Below are 17,936 nucleotides of genomic sequence, written 5' to 3'. Positions count from 1 at the left end.
TATATATGTATATATATATATATGTATATTTATGTGCGTATAAATATATTTTAACTTGATAAGGTGAATTAGTTTGGAAACATAAAAGGATAAGTGGACATCGAATGAATACATTCTGTTTCTTTTCCACGATATGAAAAGCTAATCGTATCAGTAGGAAAACTGAAAGTCAATCTTGAAAGTCAATGATTGCTATCGTTATTCACGTTGTTGGAGGAATAAGTTATCGTGACTGGATCGGATAATATAGCATTTTTATTAAAGCTATGCAACTTTAATTCCGTGGATTTCGTGGAATCCATGAATCCTAAAATGGTTTCCGTTCTTGTTGGAGATCTCACGTTGGTCGCCGAATTTCTAAGAAAATCAACAAGTCTTGATCGTCTCGATCTCTTGTTCACGAAGAAAGTAACATTTACCCATTGACGTAAATCCGATAACCAGCAACATTTTCAAGATTTTCGGGTATCTTCCACGAGAGTAAAAGACATTTGCAGAATTCTTGTACGACTTTGAAATCTGTCGGTGATGGTGGTACAGTGTCGTCGCAAGACGAATCAAGAAAAGCTTTGTCGTGTTCTTTCACCGTTTCATTTGACGATAATGTCGAATTTATTCTTTTTTCCTGCAAGAAATAATTCAAAGTTATCAACGGACGGAAAATAATTTATTTTTATGTCATTCAAAGTTAATTGTGAACGACGAATTTAATGTTGATCGATATAAACAATTAACAATTTTTTTTTTTTCGAGACGATACAATTCGACCAGTAAAGAAAGATATATGTTTTGCATTTTATTTAAAAGCAAATTTGTATCAATTGTTCGTCATTTTTCAAGTTCGACATTATGATTATATGTACCACAGAAAGTTTGCTCATGGTTTTACGTAAATACGTATAAAGGGCAGACCGATCAAAATCCCAATACGTATATTCGAGACAGGGTGCGGCTAAATTTTTGGCTATTTGAGCATAATTGACAACACCACGTAATCCTTCTGCTAAAATGGCTATCATGCTGTCTTTGCTTCGGCACTTACTTTGTAAGATCTCGATTGCAGTTGCGAGTCCTGATATCATAGGATTAATGATTAGAAAGAGATTATTCGGAATTAAACAGAAACGAATATAAGATATATTTTTAACCGGAATACGTTGCCCTAATTGGTGGAGGACAGGACAATATTTCTGTGTTCTTCTGACAGCTACTACAAGCTTGTATTAATTCACGATAATATTCGTTCTCTTTTTTATAAGATTCGATTTTCTGTTGCAATTTTCGCGCTTCTTCTTCCAAGTCAAGTTGCTTATCATCCTTTGAATGTTTGCAATTGCTCTCACATTTTCCCTGTGAATCGGATATCGTATCTTGACCATCAATTATGTTATTCATTCGTTTCACTATTGGATCTATCGGAATGTTTACACTTGAGTATTCATTGCAGCTACAAAATTGACAATTGATTTCGTAATTACTCTTTTCCGATTTTGTAGGCTTATTTGATCCAGAGCTCTTCTGGTCTGGTCTGTTTAAAATAGGATACTGATTTTTATACGATGAAACATAAAAATAAAACAAATGAATGACATTGAACATACATTTTAAGATCACTTGTAGGACTAATTGTGCGCTTTGTCTTTTTTTTAACTTTTTTTAAATCACTTGGAGCTATACACGGTGAATTCGAATATCGTATACATTCACAGGAACAAGTAGATTCGCCTTCTAAAAAGTATCCGCATTTGCACGGGCAAAACTATGAAAAGTTGTTTGAAAAATTTTTTAAATACACATTATAATAGAATAAATCAATATCTTAACTAATTAGCACACTAAAAACGAAGCATTTATTTATCGTTTTTTTTTTTTTGTTTGTTTGTTTGTCCGACGTTTTGTCAATTTCTTATAATTTCTTACATTTTATGTTACTTTTTTTTTTTTCCAGATAAAAGCATATTAATTCATAAAAATTTACACGATTTTCTAACCTCTTCTGAGTTACTATGATCCCGTTTCTTTATTCTTTTCTGCGTATCAGATACAGACGTTGCTTGACTACCGGTATTGAAAGACCATTTGCACTCAGGCCCGATATCGCATTGAGTCGAACAAGATAACTTTTGACTTTTCGTTGATTTTATTTGTAACGTAGAAGTAATTTGGCTGAATACAGAAATCGAATACGTGGATGTACCAACATCCTTCTTCGAACCAATTTCCATACTCATACTTTCAAAATTTTCAACCGAATATGATTGTTCGTTTATTATTTCAATTTTATTGGGAGACATGACTTGGGAATCAAACTCGCAAGTACAATCAATGCACTTATCTTTCTTCGACGACATGCTACTCGTAGGATCTTCACATAAGTCTCCACATTTAGGCTTGATAGAGTAAATTGGTTCGGTAATGTTTATATTCTCTAAATAATCAGTTGTTTCATTACGAGTTATTAACTTTGTCAGAATATTTAAAAATGAATCGAACGATATATTCGAATGATCTTCGTAATCCAATTCTTCCTGACGATCTAAAGATCGATCTTTGTGAATAGATAAAAGAGATGTTAAACGTGGAAAGAACTTAATGACGAATAATTAAATTAATTACTATTGGTTCCGTCTAATTCGTCGTGCTTTCTTTCTACTTTACATTCGCAGCCAACATCCATTGTTCTTACGTATTCGTAAGATTGAATGCTAAATGAATCATCATCAACAATGCTGGGTTCTTGTTGGAGACATTTTTGAAATTGTACGCCTCTATTTTGTACTTCGCTGTATTCCTCATCGGTAGTTGTTATTGATCGAGGTTTTAAACAATCAGAATATAACGAGCATGCTATACTCAAACAAGAAGGAAAAAGAATGAAAACGAAACAAGATTTTATGTGAAAAAATATTCATTAAGAGTTGAACCTTTTTTCGTTCTTCTACATAATGATACTTCTTTCTTTTCAGACTCCAATTCTTCTTGTTGCTTCTGCGAAGTCTCTAATATGTAGGATGTCTACGAATTTGTAAGAATATGATAAAAAAATGTAATATTTATTATTTATAATCAAACTATGAGTCTGATAAACGATGTTCTTACTATCTGTCGAATGAGATTTAAAAGAAGATCATCAACAATGTATTGAGTTTCAGTTTCTGGTCTTGATATTATTCGAACAGAAATACTACCATCCACTTTATCACTTTCCTCGAAGATGTTGCCTTCTTGCTGCACTTGACAATCATTCGTATTCGACATAAGTTCGTCAAACTTCATTCCACACAATTGACAAGTCGAAGATACATCTTCAGGCTCACGAAGCTGCTAAAAAATATCATTTTGAATCCTTTCGGTCAGATAATTTCTCTCGAACGAATTTCTCCGATAATCATAATTCCCAAGTGTTTTTGATAGTTGTCAACAACTGGACCTCGATGAGCCCGGGCTTTCCAGGGCGAGCGACGAACGTTCTGCAAATAAAATTAGGCATGAGGAATAGCGGCTCGACGATATTTGGTGAGTAGCATTTTTTTCTTTTTTTTTTTTTTTTTTTTTTTTTTTTTTTCTAATCGTGCAACTTCATTTTGCTAGATCGACACTTTTGCACCCTAGAAAGCCTGGATGTCAGAGATCAAGAGATTTTTCTTAATCTATTTATCTCTATTTCTTACATCGTTTGTTTGCCTTAATTGATGACAGACGATTTCAGTTTGAGGTACCTCGTCTTTTAATTGGCTAAGTTGTTTCATTTTGAGCGCTGTTTGTTTAATTGGCTCTAAAAGTTCACGTAACGTCGATAACTGCAACAAGAATTCTTTTAAAATCATATCAAACTTATATAAATAAGATTATTTAAAATCCTAAATTACCTCGCTACTTATAATAGAATCCTCTTGATCCATGGTTACCATATCAGCGGCAGTATTACGTTCAACGCAAAAACGATATGCAGGACAAACATTGGCACGAGTTCGATTAGCCGATACTGTCTCATTACTATCGTTAGCTATTAAAATGATATCACCGATTGAAAGGTTTGATGATTGAAGATGAATCTTTCGACGATCACAATCTGTTTTAGCCGATTGTTTCGTCGCACCATATTTCGAGGTGATTCCATCTTCTCGTTTTCGACGATGATTATTACAGTTATTATTATCGTCGTACTTGTTATCCTTATTATTTAGCTTTACGACGATTGCACGAAAGAGTCCCGGTAAAAGAGCATGTGTATACAATCCGTTGCCATTGTCGTTAGTGAGAGGCGTCATAAGTTTCACGATAGTTTCTTCATTCATCATTGAGCTTTTCTTTTTCTTCTTTTTATGTTTCTTATAGTTGTTTGTTCGTGAGTAGAAATCTTTCACGAAAAAGAATTTTTTATGAAATAAGATTTTTCACGATTTTGTTAATTTTTTGTAAGCTTTTTCAATCAACGACGTCGACGACGTCGATCCATTTTTCTGAATATCGCTGCATCTCCGTCTTCTTTTCTACGCAATTATTTGCTGCTGAAGTTGTTCTTCTTTTGTTCAATTTTCTTTTTATTCATGAACGACTATAGATTTCTATAAAATACTAGTCTGTTAAATCGGATAGAGTGAGAGTGAAATTAATTACTTAGAGCGCTGAAAATGACGGCCATTTTGAAATTGACCTTTACAAAATCATCTTGATTAGAGGAAATAATAATTGGAAATGAGTGGTTTAGACAACTTAAGAAATAAAATTTATAGAACAATTGACGAGTATAAAAATGGCTTCAATTATACGTACGATAACGGAATAATATATATATATATATATATTTTCTTTTTTTAAATGATTTCGCATTATTATAACGTGATAAATTCGATTTTATTGCTTTCGTTAGGAGTTCGGAAGTACCTAAAGAAATTATCTATGTCTACTAGAGAATGATTATCTTTAAAAATCAAATAATCGAAAGAATTCATTACAAGTTTCATTCGACACAGTATATATGAACTTCAGTGAGATAATAAACAATTTCATAGAAATCTGTCTTATGGTTGGCCTTTTCATTTTCAATTTTTCAAGTCTACGACTCCATTCAGGATTTCAATAAACAACAGTTTCTAACCTATTCTTGGCTTACCAAAATTTTGTTCTCGCTTTTTTCCCCTCCTCTCGTCTGATACTTTCTCATACTAAATGGAAAACGATTCGAAGACTTTCAAAACAGAGAATAAATGCGACGAAAGTAGAAAAGACAACTCGAGCTATTGGAAGCGTATGATGAGGGGTTACGAGAAGAGGAACGCCTCGTTAGAGAGACGTCGTGCAGCTCTCATTGAGAGGGTTCATTTTATGGAGTGTGCATTGCCGTCGTTGTTAATGAGCGCTGCTGTTGTCAGTACTAACAGATCCGAACAACAGTCTCCAAAAGTTTCTTGTCACGATGGAACGTCTGACAGGTACACGCACGCACACTTACATACGTTTTGCATTTTAATACTGGAATTATCAAATTTGTCAAAAAGTAACATTCTTGTTTAATTATTATTATGTAAAAACGATTAATCAAATATCCATCCAATTGACAAATTGGTAAATTCAGATTTACAGTTTTCCTGTTAAAGGCACATAAACGGAAATATTTTGAATTTCTTATTCAAAGAACAAGTTTTTAAAAATTCACATAAAGATATTTAATAATTACAGATCGTCACGTAAAACGTAAATCGAAGGATACTCAAAGATACGAATAAAAATAATAATAATAAAAAGAATCGAACATAAGTAAATGGAATGAAAACTTTTCACTATACAATTGTGATCGTAAAAAAATTGTACATTACTGTCTATGATACCTATGTTATGTTTCTGATGAAATATTTTCACGATTTTATTCCTCGTTTCCTCTTCTATAATACAATGTGACAATTGATATCAAACTGAACGCTGTCAGAAACAGGATATATATTTTTATCTTTAGAAAAAAAAAAAAAAGAAAAAGAAAAACAAAAAGAAGAAAAAGAAAAGAAGAAAAATAACGATACATTCGCGCAAACAATATCAACTTTATTTCGTATACGGGTACATGATAAAAGGATAAAACGAACAAACAGTTCCATGTCGACCGCGTAACACTAAAAAAAGAAAACAAAGGAGCAAGAAGACGAAGAAGAAAATAAAAATAACAAGACTCGTGTAAAATTATGAATACAGTAGTAGTGTGCTTACATACATACATACTTGTAAAACTAAAGGATAAAACTCAAAACACTAACCACTGTAAAAACGATATGGTAAAAAGAACGTGGCGCTACGCTCGAATGAAAAGTGGACTAGAGACACGTTTTGTAAATCCTACAAAGTTATTCAAATAATATATATATATATAATTTGTATACGTATATTATAATGCAAAGCCGGCATACACGCACACACTTTCTTTCGTTTGTTCATTTATTTTCTCTCTCTCTCTTTCTCTCTCTCTATTCCTTATCTTTCCAAAGATACGAAAGATATAATGCAGGCCAGTGATTTCATCTCTTTCTCTCTTTTTTTCATGGTTTTTCTTTCGTTAAAAATACACGTATTTACATATTTACGTGTATCATTCCGTCGTATTCGATTTGAAAAAAAAAAAAGATACAATTTTGTTCGTACTGTACGCACTGCTAAATACTTACGTACGTATAATCTTCGTTGGGATTATGAATTCGTTTCGATTCGTATTTCGTAAAATCGCTTACGTGAAGATTATGATTTCGGTAAACAAAGCAAGCGGAATCTGTTTTATACAAAGGCGAGGATAAAGAATGGCAAGGATCGACTCTTTTTTCTTTCTTTTGCGTTTTTTCTTTTCTTTCTATAATCTAACAAGTTTCTCAGATAGAAATCGACGGTACGAAGCCTTTTCATCGAAGAAAATTTGTGCGACGTAAAAAAATTATTTGTTTATATTGTAAAAAGAAATTATATATATATATATATATATATATATATATGTGTGTGTGTGTGTGTGTGTATAAAAGAGAACTGAGAAACGTGTACGTTTATCCGAATCGGACTGGATTTTTAGTTTTCTTTTTTTTTTTCTTTTGCTTCTCGTAAGATCAGACACAATTTGGAAAGCACGATTACTTCGGCGAAACTCTTTTTAAGTATTCAAAATAGTTTTTATCGGAATATATTAACGAGTCAAACCGATATAAGAAAAAAAATGCGACTCACGAAATTTATATTTGAAAGTTTCGTTATCGATTAAATCGCCATTTCGAATTATATTCGAACAAGAACGGCGATCAAATACATTTTTTTCTCGATCGACTTTCCATAGATTTGACATTTTCGATACTTTCCTTATTTGGCATTTTTTCAATCTGTTTTGTTTGAATCCCATAAGATATTCAATCGCGTTTGAATGAAAAAAAATTAAAAAAGAAAAAGCATCAAAATATATCTCTATCAGATGTAGATGAATTCGAAATCGAAATTCATGCAATCTGATTTGGTCTCGTTTATATATAAACCGATTATATTAATTTATTAACCGATTATATTAATTTTGGCACTTGCAATGGGGTCCTTCGATTTTCTTTCTTTTGGCTTCTTTTTATTTTTATCGTATGTAACCTGTCGGCTTCGATTTACAAGCGCGCATGATACTCTCTTTTCTTTTTTTTTTTTTCTATTTGCTCTCGATGGTACTCAACGATGACGATGACTTCGCTGTTCTTTCCTCAGGAACAAATTCTGATCGATGCTTGGCCGCTGTCAAGCAACGCCAGCCATTTTGTCCTGTAACAATGAAATATTTTGATATTTTTCTATGATTCTTTTTCTATCGATTATTAATACGAAGAATTGATTTAACATTTCAATGAATGACTCATTTATTTGTCGTTAAAAAATTAACATTTTCAATAGTGACTCATCTAACGACTAGTTCTCTATTTACTTACTTAATTCTTACTATGAATCATTATCGAACCATCTGATTTTATAATCAATGAATGGAAAATAACAGAAATTCTATACGTTCTATCTGTGGATTTTATTAAAAATAAATATCTTTGATAATTTCGTGATGTTCCATGAGTTACTCGATTAAACAAAGAACAGAGGACATTGATCAATTAATGAATGATGCTTATTAAAATTTCGTTTACGATAGAGAATCGTATATAGTGCTATCTTATGACAAGAAATAGGAATTACATGCTTCGATATTAAGATTGTACGATATAAATGGCAAAAAATAGAATTGATTTGTTCTGATTAGATTATGATGATATTCGGATTAAGAACAAAGAAAAATTAAACGTTTCTTTTTTAAACTTAAATTTAAAAATGAAATTAATGTAAAAAAAAAAAAAAAAAAAAAAAAAAAAAAAAAAAAAAAAACGAACTATGTATTTCTTTTTATATCTTTACCTTGCTAGTGCATTCAGATCAACGTGAAGCTTATCGATCGTATCGTGGTACTTGCAATGATGTTGAGTATAGGCGCGTGTGCAAATGGTGTCTACACCGACAAGAGACGAAAGGACCTTCACCTCCAACGAAAGTAGATCACCTGCCACAGAAGATACACGGTAAAGTAGTAGACGATCTATGTTTTTCCTTCCCATGATTCTTCCCGACAAGTGATTCTTATTCGTGAAAAAATGCGAAACAAATGTCTTTGACTTATTGTAAATGGAGACTTGCAATATCGACTGCGAAAGTCGGAGGGAAAGGAAATCGATTTTCAATTTTCGAGCTACACACTAGAACATTACATATCCAATAAAATATATATATATATATTTGAAAACATAAAATTATCATATCTTTTTTTTTCTTTTTTTTCTAGATATAATGTGCCGTGTTGATTGATTTACTCGTTGACTTTTATCACGATCGTTTCCTTCCGGCTTATTCGCTTCACTATACACTCGCATGAAGATCTACGAAAAATTGAACAACAATTAAAAGCATAATTAGAAAGATTAGCCTTGTTTTAAAGAGATGACGAAAGATAGAAGAATAGAAGCGCCATTTTTACCACCACCATAAATACTGAACGACTTACGAAGAGAGATCGTCGTTCAATTGGCTATTATTGCTAATAGAAAAGTATAGAGGAAGTATAAATAATAACAAAATGACGGTTATACACTAGAGACTATATAGACATGTAACCCACTAAACGACGAAACTATTTATACGTCCTATTATTAACCAACGATTAAAATTGAGATGGAAAGTAAAACGAAGCGACAGAACCAGTCGAGCGAAGTGGAAGGAGGTGTAATAGCATATGCATAATATGTGTGTGTGTGTGTGTATATATAGAACAAGAAATGTATATAAGAATATATAAAAACAACTAGGAAAATTTTAGAAAAATGTGTCTAATGGCAGCGTTATTTTGTAAACTATGGCACTAACGCGACAATTTACGAAGAAGAAGACAACGGATTGACGAAAACTGACCTTGGGCCAGTTTCGAGTAGTCGGTCGCTGATCTAAATTCAACTCAAGGAGACCATGTCTGTCTCGTCTTCCATGCTTCCTCAACGGTTTACGAACCTTCCTCGAATCCGTGAGCTCCTTTCGAGAGCTCGACATTGCGTTATCCCGGAAGATAAACTTCAGTTAATTTTCCTCCATCTTCTCCTCGACTCTTCCGTCTCTTGCTTTCCCCTTCTTTTTTCCTCTTCCGCGATATCTTCCTTCGACGATCATCATTTAGCCATAAGACGACGAGATTTTGTCTTTAATCAATCGTTCTATCGAATATAGTCTGTCTTTATGCGACTTTTTTATTATACATAAAACAGAGAGAAGGAAAAGAAAACTCAAGTTCGGCCGTTCGGTTCATATCAACACAATATGGCCGCCCAGTTCGATGATATTAAATCTAATTTAACAAGAAGAAAAAGAAAAAAAAAAGAAAAAGAAAAAGAAAAAGGAAAAAGAAAAATATACTTCCACTCGTGTTCCGCTTCTAATCACCGAAATGAACTATCGCACTAATTGGTTACTTCTAAACGCAGATCTCCTGATACAAAATCAATCGATGATGCCTTCGCTCGTAATACTCGTCACGGCGTTTAACCCTCTTCGAGGATAACCTAACATTTCCCTTCGACGTTCTTGTCGAATAATCTTGTCTCTCTCTCCTGTTAGCCTTACTCTGCCTTTGTCTAACCTTCTTTTCGGACTCCAATTCGTCGTTTAAGGTAACGACCGAATCGATCGACTCGTTCTCCCTTTGATTCTCCTCCAACGTCACGGGAACTTGCGAGATCCTTCTTCTTCTTCTTCTTCTTCCTAGGTTCCCGTCGTCGTTCTCGTTTTTCTCCTTGCCATCCATTTCGTCGAGAAGATCGCCATTTTCTTCTTCTTTGGCCTCCTTTGCTACCTCTTCGACTACTTCCGCAGAATTTTGGACAACTTCGACCTGAAAATTAAAAATGGATATCCCGTTTAATTTCCTTTGATTTCAAACGAATGAGTTACTGAACGAATAGTTTTATAAACATAAATAAATAAATAAATAAATAAATAAATAAATAAATAAAAGTTATTCAGGCAGCGAAGCGATCTCATTATATTGAAAAACAAAACAAACTATAATATTATGTCTTACCATAATACGCCGTGTTTCCGGTGCAATCCATCGCTCTGTTTGCTCGGTTCTTTTGGTCGTCTGATGAACTCGGCAATGAGGACAATCCTCGATCGGTCCAGTAGCAATCGTTTGGACTTTTTTCGAACGATTCAGTACTTCCTCCATTACTTCTATCGTTGCGTTTTCTTCATCATTAAGTTCTTCCTTTGTTTTTTGTTCTGGTACAACGGAGGTGTCCATTATCGTTTCCCTCTTTTCAACAATCTGACAGTCACATTGTTCATCATTCTCGATTTTCTTCTGTTCATCAAGGCGAAGCCTATCGCTGCTTCTACTTCTGCTCCTATTCTCTATGAGCTCCTCGACGTTACGCAATTTATTCTCAAGCCAGTAAACCCTCTCCGTTAGCCTGTAATTCTCATCGAGCAATTCTTCTTCCCTCTGCTTCGTCACTCGGCTTTCTTCGATTTGCCTTTCTTCAGCCTCTTCGTAAGCCTCCAATCTCTCTTCCAAATCTCTTATGCGATCCTGATAGGACGACAATTGAACGATCGAATCAACGTCCGTGTCGAGCGGTGGACAGGTTCTAGTAGTTGGATCGATCGAGCAGATTGTTGGATTCGTTACTTTAGCTGCACGTTCTTGAATTCGTGCACGGAGTTCCTGAAGACGTTGAACCTCTTGCAATAATTCACCGGAAGGTATCTCCGTTTGTGTTCCACGACTCGCTAGCTCGATCTCTAAGCTCTCCTCATCCTCTTCTTCGAAAATACCACTTTCTTGAAGAGACAGGGGTGGTTTTCGTGGTGCGGGCGAAACCGAACGTGTAGTAGCGTAATTATTGTTGTTTGTGTACGGGATCACTGTAGCCACTGCACGATTTCTTTGCTTGTTTGCCTGATCCTGCAATCAATCGTATATATGCGTGTGTGTGAGTATGCGTTTTCTTCTTCCTTTTTATGAGATTTATGAAATGTTTGTATTTTTTCTTTTTTTTTTTTCTTTCTTTTTTCTTTTTTAATATCCTACATACTTGTTATCTAGATGTATATTAAAATGAATTCTTCGTTTTTATTATATAATAAATCGTTAACATGCATAAGTGTATTCGTGTGCGCTTGTCAAGTAACCTTCAAACGCGATTGTATAAGAGAGTCAATAGCGAATGCTCGGTGAATCTTTCATTCTTATTGAAATACGATATATGGAAACGTTCCCATTCGAAGAAGATTCTAATATTACCTCTTTCTTTCTACCAACAATGAGAGTTTTTCCTTTTTTTTTTCTTTTTACCTTGCTCGGATGTAACAGTTCCGGCGAGACAATACCGCTATCAGCCGTGTGATCAGGATTCTCTCTACGAGCGGGTGACTCTTCCAGTTCGAGAAGTCTGAATTCTAGAAGTTCGTTTTGTTCTCTCAACTCGGACAATTCCACCAGGAGATTAGCCTCTCGTTCTTCGGTCGCTCGCAACTTCTCGTTCAGTTCTTCCAATTGTTTGTTGCGATTGCTGCATCTCGTCTATTATGGGAAAAAGAAAATCAAGAAAAGGATTAAAATAAAGAAAAGGATTTATTCATAAATAAAAATTGTTTACCTCCTGCAGAAGGGCTTTTTCAAGATCAAGAACTTCGGTCTTCGCACGAGACAATTCCTGACGTTCGTCCAACAGTTTCGATTGGAGTTCCTCGATTTCGATAAGAACAGCTTCGTAAGCTTCTCTGGTGACACCTGATCCCTGCCATTGTCCACAACCACCAGGCTGAGGAGAGAGGGATGATGGTGCACTCGAAAGGGCACTGTCACCCTCCTCATGATCCTCCTCGTCGTCGACTTCGGCCACTGGCTCGAGTTCCAACCATTGCCTATAGAATTCCTCTTTCCTTTTCTTATTCGACAGTTGCTCGAGCTTTCGTTCCTTTTCCTTTCCCATGCGTGAAGGACAGACAACCGTTATTGTTACGTACAAGAGAATGGACACCACAGCGATGATTATATAAACGAGAGAGTTAGTTAACCAACAAGTATTTAATGAATTCATAAGATTTAATCTCTTCAATCCTTTTGTTTTTATTTCTTCATTCTTTTCTTTTTTCTTATCTTCAAATTTTCTTTCGGTACTATCATTTTTTAATGTTTTTTTTACAACTGTTCCTTTTGATGATGTAATTCCTTTTTATCGTTATCAAAAATTAAATAAATCATTATTATATATATATATCTCTACGTATATTTTTGTATATATCGAACGAAATAAATTTCATAATTAGAATTATAGAATCAATTTTTGAATCATTTCTAATTTGTTTCACGTATGAAATTCATTACCTTGACTGTCTGCCTGAGTATCTCGATGACTTCTTGCTGTTCAAGCGCAAGCTCACGAAGGCGCTCGACCTCGATCTCGGCTATGGCTCTGTCGCAGCCGTCTTCGCGAATATACAACTGTAATTTGTATAGAAAAAAAAAAAAAAAAAAAAATAAGGTAAACAAATCTTTTCGAATATTGCTTTTCGTTATAATATTTGTTTCTTTTTTATTCGTCATTTTACGAACGTTAATAATAATCTCTTAAATTTTTACAATTAAATATACCTTCTAATTCTTAACTTTTATCTCGCGTAAAATAAACATGACACGTGATAAAAATTCTGTCATATATATATATATATATGTAATACTGTATTTTTATTAATGTATCTGTAATTTTGTGTTTGTTTTTAATTTCAAAGAAAAAGAAAAAGAAAAAAAAAGGAAAAACAATTAAATTTTATGTTTTGATGATATTAAAAAGAAAAAGAAATGCGCAGAATTTTTTTCATGTTCTTCATAAATTTGACGGAAGGAAATACGTTTGATATTAGAAAACGTCTTGTTACATAAACCATGGCAATTATTATGGTTATATTGAAGTGTAATGTAATTATAAAGCAATGAAATAAGGACTTACGGTATGATCCTCCGCGAGGAATTTCTTCTCTCCGCGAGACGTCGACCGGATCGGTCCGTTTCTCTCGCTGTCCTGTAACTTCCGCATCTGCAATAAGAACGAAGCTATTATTAAACCACTATCGACCGTATATTTACGCACAAGCAAATGAACGAGCCTCGTTCGTGGTGCGAATTAATGGCAATGAAATAAAAAAAGATCGTCGATAAGTAGAGCACATCGTGAGACTAGAAACTGAATTTATTTCATTCCAGCAAAGGGAAACTAAAACTAGATAAAATTTTTTTATGAAATTAGATAATAATCTATCCTCTTTCTTTTTCTTTTTTATCGGTTCAATAATATCGCCAAGTTGAAAATTAGTTCGAAATGTATGTAATTTTTCTCTCCCTCTCCGTCTTTCAAAATGTTTGATTATTGAGTAATAATTAGGGTACACGTATATTTCTTTAAAATTTTTCTTACGAAATCGAGGCTTTCAGTCTTTATTCGAACTTTTTCTCTTTCGTAATAAATATTTACGTTAATTGCAAATCTTATTTATTATAAAGACAAATAACGCAATGGTTTTAGCATTATTTTTCGAATAATACGAATAATACTTAACGTTTATCAGAAAAAAATATGAGACGATAAGAGGGAGATAAGTTAAATGAACGATTGTCGTCGAGAAGAAAAGTGCAGAAAGTGCTTTTGTGTCATACTTTCTCGATCGTGGAGTCGCGACGGCCAACGTTTAACACGCCTTTCAGACGACATTATGCTAAAAAAGGAAAAGTCTGTACTGTAAAAGAGAAAGAAACAATTTTCTTTCGATCGGAATCGTCTTCGTCATCCTTTCGTTGTCGTTCCAAGGGAACCAAATGTCATGACTCCTGACGAGAAAGAGAAAAGATTTCCGTGAGGAGGAGAAGGAAGTAATAAGAGAAAGAGAGAGAAGAATACACGGTCATTGTCAGAAGAATGACGATGAAAAAAGAGTCGATAGATCGTATCGGTCGAACAGGGAAAGTGCGGATGGGAGTTACGAAACGGACATGGATCCGGTCATCGAGCTGTTACGTTTTCATTATTATCTCCTTCCTTCCTATCAATCTCGACTCTTCTTTTTTTATCCTTCGACGAGATCAGAGGAACGCATCTATGTATGTACTTTGATCACTTAGATCGAAGAGATCTATCGAGTTTTCTACGAATATGTCATTCTTTTTGATTAATCGATATCATCTAATATAATTGATCTTACTCCAATAGATCTTTTCAACTTTCTTTTTCCTTTCTTTTTTTTTTTTTTTCTTTTGAACAAAAATAACTTGTAATTGTTAAAAATTTCCAAACGATTATCGAAAATATTGAAAGTTTTGTTTGAAAATTCGTTTCTCTTTGTTATTTCTCGATCACATTCAATAAAAGATACTGTGTATGACGAAGAGAGAAAGAGAGAGAGAGAGAGAGAGAGAGAGATAACGGCAAAGGAATTTAAGAGAAACGAGGAGTTGATAAAAATTGGATAAGAGACACGTTCTATCGGGTCGACAAACTGGCAATACCATGGCTTCGATTAGCGAAAGTGATCGGTCGTTCGAATCGAGCGAGAACGCTTACCAGATGTTGCGTTTATCGTAAGTAAGTATATATATATATATATATGTATATTCATATGCATAGGCATATGTATATGTACGGACGTTATAATACACAGATCTCTAACTTCAATGATGATCGATCATAGATACTATAGGTGAGTTAAAAAAAGATCTTTTAACAAGCTTTCCGATGATTTAGCGTTACTCTTGGGAAATCAACTTTCGACTCGTCAAGAAGAAATTATTATTAAAAAAAAAAAAAAAAAAAAAAAAAAAAAAAAGAAGAAAAAAAAAAAAGAAAAAGAAAAAGAAACCAGAAATCTTTGAAGATTCTTCCGCGATCGTTTGTAAAGAAATAAGCGAAAAGTTTTACTTTTACCGGAAGTCATAACGTTTTACCTGATGACAAATATGTATCCTAGAGAAAAAAAAAAATTACTGTTTGCAATTATAATCAATGTCATCTTTATTCAGCATATATATACATTATACGTACGTATAAATATGTAAATGTATGTATGTAATGCATCGAGAATAGTAAACGTTTTATTAGATTCATTATGCAGAATGAGTGCTCACATGATGCTTAAAAGAGAAATTTACGTATCTCTGATTATAATAATTGTACAATTTTAAACAAGAACTCTGTTCAGGTAATGAACTTTGACCCTGCAATCAATATCTTTCTTCTCTCTCTTTCTCTTTTATCCCTCTCCGTTGCTTTCTCCACAATAAGACGAATAAGGCAATGACCCACATAATGAATCTTACTAAAGATAGTTCACGTTATTACGTTTTACATATATATTCAGCAATCTCGACGAGAATAGATAGAGATAAATTAAAGCTAGATAAATAGTTAACTGTTTTTGATATCTTCTAAAGTAAAAAAAAGTAAATTGGATAGATCGTTAATTACCGACATTAATAATCGATTCTAATGTCCGTCAGTCACCAGAATGATACTCGAATATGCTTCGACCATACACGATTATTCGATTATAGAAAGAGATGGAGAGAGAGAGAGAGAGAGAGAGAGGGGAGAGTTATTGTAAATTTTAACGAGAATTAGATGAACGGGAACCGTTAGATTTACGGAAAATATATATGTCCCCGTTTTATATACGAAAGAGGATAATTGAAAAGGATTGTTACAATGCATGATTATTATTTATATATATAAAATGTGTTATTAATTATATAAATTAAAGAATTTCAAGTGCTCATTCAATGATTAGAGTGAATGATTAATAATTTATTAGTAACAATGATTTTTTCTTTTTAATTCTTCTTCTTTATTTTTTTTACGAAGACACAAATTTATAATTTCTTTGTAATTCGTCGAACATTTTCAACGTAGAGTCATTAAATTATGTAATTTGATTAGAAGAAAGAAGCTTGGAAAATTTCAAATACTTTGTACATATTGGAAACGAGGTAAAAGTTTCATATGTCGGAGAAGATGCTGCAGAGACGTATCACAAACGTATAAGGAGCCGCATCGCATCATCTCGCGAGGACCGTTAGGTTGGCCCCCTAACACAGAGAATAAGAGAGCCAAGCACTGTCTGCTCCGACCGAATGAACGCCTCTCGCCTTCGTTATCCTTATCGACCTGCATATTCTTTGCGTATGAATGAGAAACGAGAGAGAGAGAGAGAGAGAGATACAGATATAGACTAATGCAGAATAGACTGATAAGAGGAAAATCAGAAAGCATAGAATCAAATTTTTAAATCTTAAATTTACATTTCATTTTGAAGAATAAAACGATTAAATGTCGAAAGGTTTTTAATTTCATAGAAAATTATTATCTTTCGAAGGGATATATCTTTGGAAAAAAAAGGAAATGGAAAAAAAATTAAAAGCTATCCACTTTTAAAGTGTCTTTTTTTTTAAAGAGTTACTTAAAATTACCGTTTCGAAATACACACATAAATGGCATATAGAAAGAGTGTTGCCACTTTTGATTCTCCCTTTGGCAAAGAGAAAAAAAGAGAGAGAGTCGAATACACCTTGCATGCACTTGGCGTGTCGTGCACTTTGCGCTCTATACACAAGTATGTAAATGTCTGCTGGCCCGTCTCGTTTCGAGCTATACACACGTGCCCGCACAATCCAAACTCGTTTCTCTTTGCGCTCGTTAAATGCCACGTTTCCTCGTTTTACTTCAAAAGCACAAGTACGTACAGATGATTTTTTTTGCATACACATATGTACGCATTCTACTATTTATATATCATAATTTATTCGAAAGACGATTAGTTGTTTCTCTTTTTCTTCTTCTTCTTCTTCTCCTTTTCTTTTTATAATATAAAACAATTCAATTTATTTTCAGAATTTAAAATTTATTATATTATACGAGTTATTCGACGATATAAAAATCACGTATTAACAATTTGGATATATTTTCGTTTTTCACTAAATAACTATGTGAATTTAAACTCTTCCTATATAATAAAATGTGAATTTAACGTGAAAGAATAACAAAGAGATCGTTGACGAGTCTAGTGAATTGTTGTATAAATTCATACGACGTGCGGTATGACGAATGAAGAATTTTATATAAAAATATTCATATTCGATTTTACCGAAAGGCATTTTCAAATTTAAACGTTTTTATTTTAAACGAAATAAAACAACGCTGGAATTGTAAAAAGAAAAGAAATAAATTTGCAAGAAAATAAAATGTTTTTATTACAGGAAAGAAGAAAAAAAAATATATTAAGGCACAATAGTGTAGAAAAATGTGAAACGATGGATGCATCATATTCGTAAACTATATATATCTACACACATAAACACACAGCCA

At 33.3% G+C, this 17,936-nt stretch overlaps 3 protein-coding genes across 13 annotated transcripts in view; 1 reads left to right on the top strand and 2 right to left on the bottom strand.

Annotated features, from left to right (window-relative positions):
• Positions 1–39: 39 nt before the first annotated feature.
• On the bottom strand, positions 40–4,011 carry LOC124949933. Of its 2 annotated transcripts, XM_047495840.1 has the most exons (10): positions 3,870–3,882; positions 3,672–3,800; positions 3,100–3,470; positions 2,925–3,015; positions 2,617–2,847; positions 1,992–2,548; positions 1,602–1,759; positions 1,149–1,528; positions 864–1,072; positions 40–625 (listed from the first exon to the last, which is right to left on the bottom strand). In XM_047495840.1, the coding sequence occupies exons 3-10, from the start codon at positions 3,274–3,276 to the stop codon at positions 416–418; spliced, it is 2,013 nt and encodes a 670-aa protein (XP_047351796.1). In that variant the 5' UTR covers positions 3,277–3,470; positions 3,672–3,800; positions 3,870–3,882; the 3' UTR covers positions 40–415. The 2 variants fall into 2 exon arrangements, with proteins under 2 accessions (XP_047351796.1, XP_047351794.1); XM_047495838.1 differs by having other exon boundaries at positions 3,100–3,324; positions 3,672–4,011.
• Positions 4,012–4,848: 837 nt separating this feature from the next.
• Positions 4,849–6,140, top strand: LOC124949941. 2 transcript variants are annotated; one of them, XM_047495858.1, is made up of 2 exons: positions 4,849–5,435; positions 5,666–6,140. In XM_047495858.1, the coding sequence occupies exons 1-2, from the start codon at positions 5,173–5,175 to the stop codon at positions 5,727–5,729; spliced, it is 327 nt and encodes a 108-aa protein (XP_047351814.1). In that variant the 5' UTR covers positions 4,849–5,172; the 3' UTR covers positions 5,730–6,140. The 2 variants fall into 2 exon arrangements, with proteins under 2 accessions (XP_047351814.1, XP_047351815.1); XM_047495859.1 differs by having other exon boundaries at positions 4,860–5,435; positions 5,683–6,140.
• LOC124949929 (janus kinase and microtubule-interacting protein 3-like) overlaps positions 6,022–17,936 on the bottom strand; it is a 38,594-nt gene continuing 26,679 nt past the window's right edge. For 3 of the 9 annotated variants that reach the window (XM_047495823.1, XM_047495825.1, XM_047495824.1), the window contains 6 exons: positions 13,539–13,625; positions 12,917–13,033; positions 12,186–12,512; positions 11,882–12,109; positions 10,607–11,491; positions 9,751–10,417 (listed from right to left, as the gene is read on the bottom strand). In XM_047495823.1, the coding sequence (XP_047351779.1) occupies positions 10,001–10,417; positions 10,607–11,491; positions 11,882–12,109; positions 12,186–12,512; positions 12,917–13,033; positions 13,539–13,625 (2,061 nt within the window). In that variant the 3' untranslated portion in view covers positions 9,751–10,000. The other 6 variants (XR_007101204.1, XR_007101206.1, XR_007101207.1 and 3 more) reach the window with 6 other exon arrangements.

Source organism: Vespa velutina, chromosome 6, assembly GCF_912470025.1.
Source record: "Vespa velutina chromosome 6, iVesVel2.1, whole genome shotgun sequence".
In the NCBI taxonomy this organism is placed as follows: Eukaryota; Metazoa; Arthropoda; class Insecta; order Hymenoptera; family Vespidae; genus Vespa; species Vespa velutina.
Note: the sequence above shows the minus strand (reverse complement) of the source record. Positions and strands in the feature narration are given on the sequence as shown.

What these genes read in the sequence shown, in the direction of transcription:
- LOC124949933 (XM_047495838.1), bottom strand. Translation starts at nt 3,827, where the DNA reads ATGATTTTAAAAGAATTCTTGTTGCAGTTATCGACGTTACGTGAACTT. An exon ending in AATTAAGGCAAACAAACGAT is followed by an intron (nt 3,325 to 3,671) that starts GTAAGAAATAGA and finishes GATATTTTTTAG; the next exon opens with CAGCTTCGTGAGCCTGAAGA. An exon ending in CGAATTAGACGGAACCAATA is followed by an intron (nt 2,549 to 2,616) that starts GTAATTAATTTA and finishes CTATTCACAAAG; the next exon opens with ATCGATCTTTAGATCGTCAG.
- LOC124949941 (XM_047495858.1), top strand. Translation starts at nt 5,173, where the DNA reads ATGGAAAACGATTCGAAGACTTTCAAAACAGAGAATAAATGCGACGAA. An exon ending in CACGATGGAACGTCTGACAG is followed by an intron (nt 5,436 to 5,665) that starts GTACACGCACGC and finishes ATTCACATAAAG; the next exon opens with ATATTTAATAATTACAGATC.